At 51.3% G+C, this 8,831-nt stretch overlaps 1 protein-coding gene across 2 annotated transcripts; it reads right to left on the reverse strand.

Annotated features, from left to right (window-relative positions):
• Positions 1-999: 999 nt before the first annotated feature.
• On the reverse strand, positions 1,000-4,075 carry TMED4 (transmembrane p24 trafficking protein 4). Of its 2 annotated transcripts, XM_042913242.1 has the most exons (6): positions 3,893-4,075; positions 3,673-3,773; positions 3,384-3,509; positions 2,978-3,124; positions 2,415-2,603; positions 1,000-1,943 (listed from the first exon to the last, which is right to left on the reverse strand). In XM_042913242.1, the coding sequence occupies exons 1-5, from the start codon at positions 4,017-4,019 to the stop codon at positions 2,454-2,456; spliced, it is 651 nt and encodes a 216-aa protein (XP_042769176.1). In that variant the 5' UTR covers positions 4,020-4,075; the 3' UTR covers positions 1,000-1,943; positions 2,415-2,453. The 2 variants fall into 2 exon arrangements, with proteins under 2 accessions (XP_042769176.1, XP_042769167.1); XM_042913233.1 differs by lacking the exon at positions 1,000-1,943 and having other exon boundaries at positions 1,945-2,603.
• Between the last annotated feature and the right edge of the window lie 4,756 nt (positions 4,076-8,831).

Consider the following 8,831-nt stretch of genomic DNA (forward strand, 5'->3'; position numbering starts at 1 on the left):
GATAATTATTTGCTTTGCCCTGCTTGCCTGGGGGTCCACTTCCTTCATCCTCAGCGCCAGCAATGGTGGGTTGAGTCCTCACGTCTCATCGCTGTCTTTTGCCTCCACTTTCAATGAACCTTATGATGCCACTGGACTCACCCAGATAACCCAAAATAATCTCCCTAGTTAATAGCAACCTTCATTTTCCTTTGCCCAGAGCTGGAGACCAGGCCTCTCCCCCTACCGTTTTTTTTTGTTTTTTTGTTTTTTTTTTTTTGTGGTTAAGGATGTCATACTAAGAAAGGAAGAATTTCAGAATGTAATCAGGGTAGTATTGTGAAGAAAATCAGATTTCCCTGAATCTAGCCAAACTTGTTTTCTAAAAAAAAAAACCCAAAAACAAAAAACCTTTCATAGACCACAAGGTATGTGAATGTCACACACCAGCACGAAGATCCTCCTCTCCACAGCCACCACTTGCTGGCCCATCATCTTTCATTGACCTGCCCCATCAGTGGTCCATGCCCCTTCCTTTCAAAACGTCACAGAAGAAACCCAGAACTCACAGACCTACTGGCATAACCAAGATCCACTTGACTGTGTCTGTAGTGGACAGACTGGAAGCCTGCTCTGGTTCTTAGCTGTAGTCTTCTGCCCTCCCTCAGCCCGGGCTCCAGCAGAACAGCCACAGTCCCAGCCACATCCCTTAGTCCCCAGGCGCCCCAAGCCAGAGGTCCGCGTGGCTAACAAGTTCCAGGGCCACCTCTTTTTCCCTGTGTTAATTTTCACCTAAGAAAATTTTAAACTAGGAGCACCTGGGGGGCTCAGTTGGTTGAGCACCTGACTTTGGCTCAGGACATGATCTCACAGTTTGTGAGTTATAGCCCGACACTGGGCTCGCTGCTGTCAGCCTATCAGTACAGAGCCCACTTTGGATCCTCTGTCCCTCTCCCTGTTCCACCCCTGCTGGCACTCTCCCCAAAATAAGTAAATATTTTTTTAAAAATTGAAAACTAATTTTAAGTATTCAAAGAAATTTTAGAGAAGTCAGTTACAGTAGTTCACTTACTGGACTGTTACACAACCATCCAGAATCAGAAACAGGAGAAACACTTAATTTTAAATATGATTACACATATTGAATGACAAAGCCTAGAAAACAAACTTGCATGTGTTTTTATGATTAAAAACATGAACACATGTGGAATAGTATGGGATGCAGAGAAAAAGATTTAGTTCTGTGGGTCAAATAATATGTTAAATGAACAAGTGCATGTAATAAATAAAACCATGAAAGAAAAAGCCAAGAATGGGCAAGTTTACTACAACAGGGGGACAGTGTACTAAGATCTGTAAAAGATTCCAGGGGCTAAGAAACAGGCAGTTCATCTGCTTGCGCGATTCCCTGCTGATGGGCCTGTGTGGCCGACCTCTGTGAGTGGCTGAGCAACTGCCCTGTCCGTTCCACACCCATGGACACCCATCCGGCCAAACCCCTGCAGAATGAGGCCACACTGAAGCCCACTGTGGGACAGCACGGGAGCCAGCAAGGCCAAGGGCCTTTCTTCCACTTCCTTTCGTGCCTCCCCTCTGCTCACCACCTCTTACTTCATTTCAAACACAGCTACTACAACACATTTTATTTCACTGGAAAAATCTGTGTGAAGAACCAAACGTGGCTCCTGCAAAAAAAACATTTACCACGGCTTAAATCAAAGTGAAAAGAAGAGAGTAGGAGGGCCCCGCCGGTGCTAGCTCTGTGACTGCCTCACTCTCAGAAACCCTGCGTGATGGAAATCGCAGGTGCCTCAGGGAAGTCTCTGCCCAGGCGCCTGGGGAGGCCGTGAGAGCATCTATAATGTCTGTGAGCTGCTGCGGCCCTTAAAACTGTTCGGAGAAACAGCGTAGGGGAAGCTGCATGGGTGTTTTCACCTAGTCAAACACAGGCAGGAACACTTCAACTAGGAAGTAAAATATATATAATTTATCAAAAAATAGTTCTAATATATAGAAAAACATTACAATTCTCTGAGGCCTCTGCCCTATTTACATTCACAAAGCCACTGAGCAAACCCAGGACTAACAAGGGAATAGGGAGGCAGGGCCGCCCCTGGCCGGGCGTTTCAGCTGCCTACTGCAGAAATAGAAAGAGAGAAACTAAAGTGGTAGCAGACACTTTTTCACTTGCTCTTTTTGTGCCAGGATGGGGGGAATCCCAGACCCAAGACTTAGTCCCGGGTCAGTTCCGACTCCAAACAGACCCCAAATGGACCTTTGGAAACTCAGACCAACGTCCTGGGTCCTTGAAAACCAGTGTGCACAAGTGGCTGACGTGAATGCTTTGTTGCCATGGAAACAATGTGGCTTGTGGTCTTTTTTCATTTTTTTTCCCTCAAAATCCAGGTGGAGAAGTTATCAGGTGGGGAAAGTACCAAAAATTGATGTGACGGGAGGATCGGACGGAGAGGATACTACACCAGCTTCTTGGCCTCAAAGAAGCTTTTGAGGTGACGCATCTGCCAGATTCCAGTGAGGATGAGGATGACCGTCTGAGCAATTGACCACCACAGGACCCTCTGGTTGGTGCTCTCGCTGGTAAGACGGAAGCGCTCCTCACGATACTGCGCGAGACAACAGAGGTGGGTTAGAGGCACAGGGGAAACGTTGCCGGCTATTGTTAGGCTCCTCCCTCCTGCACAGGATTGAACTTCAGGACCAAGTGCCTTCTGAAATACCGCCCCTGATCCCACTGGCAGTGGCCCCAGGGTGGCATGCTGCCCTCCGCAAGCATCCCTGCTGGGCAGGCAACAGCTACTGCTAGACTGGGGACTGTCCTCTCTTCGCTTGGTCTACAAAGCTTGAAGACGGCTATGGAGACCGATACTCCCCCGTGTCAGCTGATCCCCCAAGTAGGAGAGGCCCCAGGCAGAAACTTCCAGTAGGCACAGAGGGTACAAAGGTCAGCAGCCATGTCCCAGTACAGTCACGTGCTTACCCTCTGGTAATCCTGCTCCTTCTGGATCTGCTCCACCTGATCAAGTAGCTGTCGAGCTCGGAGCTGCAGTTCTGTCAGTTTATCCTTGGCGGCAATCTCCGGGTAGTTGTTGGCATGCTCCCCACCCTGGATGTCTAGGTGCACACGCTACAAAGAGACGGGGTGAGCGCCCCAGGGTCCTAAGGTCAGTAACCCTCTGAGGTTACAGTGTCTGAGCCCAGGGGGCCTCCGACTCTGTTCCAGGCTACAAAACCTCCTCTGGTCCCTGGCTGTGGGATAGGAGTGCTGTGTCTGTCTCCCTGTGACCGTGTCACAAAGTGTCACAAACAACAATGGTCATGAACTCAAAACTTGACAAAATCAAACTCAAGATTCCGAGCTGTGGCCAAACAGAACATTCTCTTACCAGTCTGCCGCCAGCAAAGAGGGACATCCTGGTGGAGTTGGAATGCAGGCAGATCTGGTGGTCACCAGGAGTGTGGGAAGTAAAGGTGAAGCGGCCCTCCGAGCCATACTGCCGGGACAGCACCACCTGCAACAGGACAGAGAGAGCCCCTACCTGTACTGTCACCTGTCCCAGGGCACGCTCACGTCCTCTGAGCTCCGCGCGTCCCAGACAGCTCTAGCGAAGGAAGCCCGACGGAGTCTGCAAAGCGCCCCTGCCCCAGCCTGAGCACGGCCAGCGGGGGCCCTACCTTGCCTTCGGGATCCTTCACCTCCACGTGCATGCCCAGGCCCGGGGTCGAGGGCAGAAAGACTTCCTTCTGCTTGTCCCACATCTGGGTGCGGTAGTTCCCTGCGGAGCAGACAGAGCCGTCACGACCCGCCTGCTCCGCGCGACTCCCACGCTCCGCGGGGCGCCGTGACCGCGTCTGGGGGACACGCAGGGCCCTGTCCTCCCTCGCCCCGCCTGACCGATGACCATGGTCTCGTCGGGGATCTCCTCGATGAAGCAGCGCTTCTCGGTCTCGCCGATGTGGAAGTAGAGGCCCCGGGCGCCAGCTGCGCACAGCGCGAGCAGCAGCAGCGCCGGTCGTCCCATCGCCCGCCGCCACCCGCCCGGACACCTGCCAACGAACGCCCTCGGCCCGCCGCGCACGCGCGCGCCTGCGCCCCAGTCCCGGCGCCGCAGCGGGGCCAGACGCAAAGTGCGCATGCGCTGTGACGCCGGCCCTGCGTCCGTCCGGGTCCATGGGTCTTCCAGGCCGCGCAGCACGGCCGAAGAGGAGAATGCGCATGCGGGGGACGCCCGGGGCCCCTTCCCGCTTCCCCGGAGATGTTGCTCTCCTCGACATCTACCTAGCGCGCCCTCCTGTGCGCACGCGCACTCCTGCGCCCCACTTCCAAGAGACGCTGCGCAGCCTGGGTCAGAGCGCTCACGCGCTGATTCGCTCGCTCCCCGACTCTTCGCCTGGCGTCGGGTCCCGCCTGCGTGGGGGGCGTCGCGAGCACAGGCCGAGGGCCCGGCCCCGGGGAAGGAGCTGGGGCCCCGTCCCGCGCGGGGGAAAGGGTAGGGGCAGCTGGAGCTAGTGGGGCTCTGGCGTGACCCGCGGTTGTGCCGACGTTTCCCGACCCTTGCGTCGGAGACACTGGCTGAGCGGGTGCGGGGACTGATGGCGACAAGGGTCCCTTAGTCAAGATTTTACTGGACCCTGGGCCTGCGGGGTGAGATGTGGCGACGGCCTCGTTTTGTACCCGCAGTTCCCGTGGTTTTCTCAGCCTGTGGACTGCTCGCTGTCCCCAAGGTGAAGATTTGGGACGTGCGTGACCTGGATTCGGGCTGTCGGGCCGCTGGGAGGTACACCTGGGGCCTAGCGCGGTTGTGCTGAGCGCCTTCCTGCTAAACACAAAGAAACCCTGCAATACCGTCCTTGCCGAGCTGGGCAGCAACACTCCTGGGGATTAAAGAACGCGGTCGGCAAGGCAGGGCCTCCCAGGGAGCTCTAGTGGGGGAGGACCCAAAGCCTCTTTTTAAATCTCTCTTCTTCTGAACCTGGAAATTTGGGTTTGGCATGAAACCTCCAGGTTTTTAAATATAGTATGTGGCTCATTTCTGTCTAATGGAACGGACAGTGAACACACTCTGGCCACGTTGGGCAGTCTGACCTCCGGTCAAATCTCGGGCCAGGCTTCGGGTTACAGGACTCTCCCTGCCTGCTGTTGCGGCTCTCTCTTGTCCTTTCCTTGAACGAGCTGGTGCAAACTGGCGAGAATCTGGGCTAGAGAATGAGAAAAACTCAGAACGAGCAGGGCCATGAGGCGTGTTTACATCTAGTAACACCGCCTTCTGCGGTTCACCCATCAGTACTTCAGGGTGTGTCTCTGACAAGGACTTTACAAAATTAAACACAATTCTTTAATGCCCTCTAATACTTAGCATATGATAAGTTTCCCCATTGTCTCAGAAAACTTGAGATTGTTTAATCAGGATCCAAACAAGGTAAACCCACTGCATTCATGATAATGTCTTTTAATATGGAACAACTCCCCTCCGTCTCTGCTGTTGATGATGATGGTGCCATTTATGTACTAAAGCACCTGCATCGTTGGACATCGTGGATTTGGCTGGTTGCATCTTCACATGTCATTTGACAAGCGTCTGTCACTGCTACATCCTGTAAACCATTAAATCCAGAACCTGGGAGGATTTTCAGTAAAACTAAATGTTCTGCATACATGACAATCACTACTCCTTTTGAAAGATACTCAAATTGCCTCATAAGACATCCAGTTTCTCTAAGCCCTTTTAACACAGTTCTGGTAGTCTTAAGTGGGTTCCTCGCTTTTGATTTTGAGTGAGAAATGGAATTTACATTTCTAATTTTGTGCATTTTTTAAAGTTTATTTTGAGAGAGCGCACACATGCTCACACAAGGGAGGAGCAGAGAGAGGGAGAGAATCCCAAGCAGACTCCTCCCTGTCAGCGCAGAGCCTAATGTGGGGCTCAAGTTCATGAACCGAACCGTGAAATCGTGACCTGAGCTGAAATCAAGAGTCAGACGCTTAATGGATTGAGCCTCCCAGGTACCTCTTGTGGGCTTTCTTTTCATAAAGACAAACCCTAAACTTTGTCCTAAGTAACGGGTAATCTTAAAGAGACAGCATTACCCACAGGAGAAAATCTAAGTTAGGTAATCTAAATCTAAATCCCCAGGCCCAAAAACTTCTCCTCAAAGGTGGTGTGGCAATTTCTGCCAACATTTACCTAAACTAGCTACCCCCTCACTCAACCAATATCTAAGAGCAGCTAATTGTGCCAGACGCACTTACCTTTTTTTTTTTTTATGTTTATTTTTGAGAGAGAGACAGTGTGAGCTGGGGAAGGGCAGAGAGGGAGACACAGAATACCAAGCAGACTCCAGGCTCTGAGCTTCAGCACAGAGCCCAATGTGGGGCTCAAACCCATGAACCATGAGATCATGACCTGAGCTGAAGTTGGACGCTTCACTCACTGAGCCACCCAGGCACCCCTGGAGACACACTATTCTAAGCCCTGGGGACACAACGGTGAAAACAAAAATCCTTGTCCTTGTGGATTTATTTTGATTATTGCCCTTCAATAAATAACATATAGCCTGTCAGCTGGTGGTCAGTGTCAAGTGGAAAAATAAAGGAGGGAAGCTGTTAAGGAATGCAGGGGCTGAATGTCATCTGTGTTTGAATCCCTGGAAGCTATGAATGTGACCTTACTTGGGGAGTCTTTCCAAATGTACTTAAGGATCTTGATGCTTATTCATGTGGGCCCTAAGTCCAATGACAAGTGTCTTTATAAAAGATACAGAGATACCCACATACCCGTAGGAAGGCTGCTATAAAACAAAACAAATGTTGGTGAGGATGTGAAGAAATCAGAGCCCCTGTGAGCTCTGTGTGGCTTTGTGAATGGTACAACCACTATGGAAAATAATATGCAGGTACCTCAAGAAATTAAAACCAGAACTGCCCAATGACCCAACAATCCCCCTGCTGGGTAGATCTCTAAACGTGATGAAGGCAGGATCTTGGAAAGGCACTGGGCACGCCCAGGCTCACAGCAGCACTGCTCACAGTGGCCAAGAGTAGAGGTGACCCAAAAGTCCATCAACGGACAAGCAGACGAGAGAGAAAACATGGTATATACACACCATGAAATATCATTCAGCCTTAAAAAGGAAGGGAATTCTTCAATGTTACCACATGGGTGAACCTTGAGGACGTTATGTTAGGTAAGCCTGTCACAAAAGATGGATGCTGTATGATTCCACTTACAAGAGGCTATCTAAAGTAGTCAAATTAGTAGAGACAGAGAAGAATGCTGGGTGCTGGGGCTGGGGGCAGGGGAGGATGGGGAGTTGTCTGATGGACAGATTCTGATTTGCAAGATGAAAAGTTTTGGAGAATGGTTTGACAACACTATGTCACTGAACTGCACACTTAAAAAGAGAGAGCTACACAGAGAAAAGGAAGCAGACGTGTGATCACAAAGGCAGAAGCCGCAGGGGTGTGGCCACAAGCCAAGGAATGGCTGGAGCCACCAGAAACTGAGGGAGAAACAAGAAAATCTGTCCTAGAGCCTCTGGAGGGAGCACAAATCAGCTGACATCTTGATTTTGGACTTGTGCTCTCTGGAATCGTGAGAGTAAGTTTCCAGTTTGCTTCATTCATTCATTCATTCATTCATTTATTTATTTATTTTTTGTTTTTTTGAGAGAGAGAGAGAACATGAGCAGGGGAGGGGCAAAGAGAGAGGGAGAGAGAGAATCCCAAGGAGGACCTGCATTGTCAGCACAGAGCCCAATGCAGGGCTGGAACCCACGAACTGCGAGGTCAGGACCTGAGCCAAAATCAAAAATTGAACGCTTAACCCACTGTGCCATCCAGGTGCCCCAATTTCTGTTGTTTTAAACCACCATGTTTGTGGTGACTGGTTATGGCAGCCACAGGAGACCAACGTAGAAGGTGTCTGGTTAGAGGCTGGGTGGGGTACAATGGAGCGGCCAAAGAAGGATCACTGAGAAGGCGCCATGTGAGAGAGGCCCTCGGGGGCAGGTCACATGGATACCTGAAGAAAGAGCAAGAGCCCCAAGGCTGGTGTGGGGTATGAGAAGGTTAAGGGGGCCAGTGTGGCAGGAGGATTAGGTGTGGGGGATGGGGTATGAGAAAATGAGGTCATAACTGGGGGTGGGAGAATCGGGTGGGCCTGTCAGGCCACTTTAAGGACTTTGGCAAACAAGAACCGAGAGCCTGTAGGGGATTCTGAGTGAAGAATACCTTGATCTAATTCCTATTTTAAGATTTTCATCCTGTCCAGGCAGCAAATGATCACTGCCAAACACAGGCTCATCAAGGGATCAAAGGATCAGAATGTTGTTGTAAGTAATGGTTCATCTAAATCAGGTCTTCTGTCCTATCTTCCAGTTCACAGGAAACTCAAGAGTTCAAGGGCAGTGTGAGCAAACAATAAGGAAGTTCAGAAGCTGGAGCGAGTGGTGTCTACCTTCTAACAACCGAAGTCAAGACGAGATAGAAATGTGGGGCGGGGAGGGGGGGGTCGTACTTGAAAACTACTGAAAGGAGAGAACTAGAGATGCACAATGACAGAAGGTGTGTAAGCCGTCATGGGACCTGTGTGCTAGCATATCTGCTGTGACCTGTGCCAACCTCCCCACCACCCGCCACCCCCGTGTCTGCACGCCGCTCTGCCTGTGAAGAGGTGGAGCGCGTCTCCACTCACAGGGACCTCCACTGGCCGGTGGCTTGTCCTGCAGACTCAGTGCGTGCAGCAGTGCAGGGAAGCTGTGTGGGCCCTGGGCCTGAGCCCTCCTCAGAGGCCTTGCGGCTCCTGCTTCCCCTCCCTGGGAACCCAGGAGGCATG

The sequence above is a fragment of the Panthera leo genome, chromosome A2 (assembly GCF_018350215.1).
Source record: "Panthera leo isolate Ple1 chromosome A2, P.leo_Ple1_pat1.1, whole genome shotgun sequence".
Taxonomy (NCBI): domain Eukaryota; kingdom Metazoa; phylum Chordata; class Mammalia; order Carnivora; family Felidae; genus Panthera; species Panthera leo.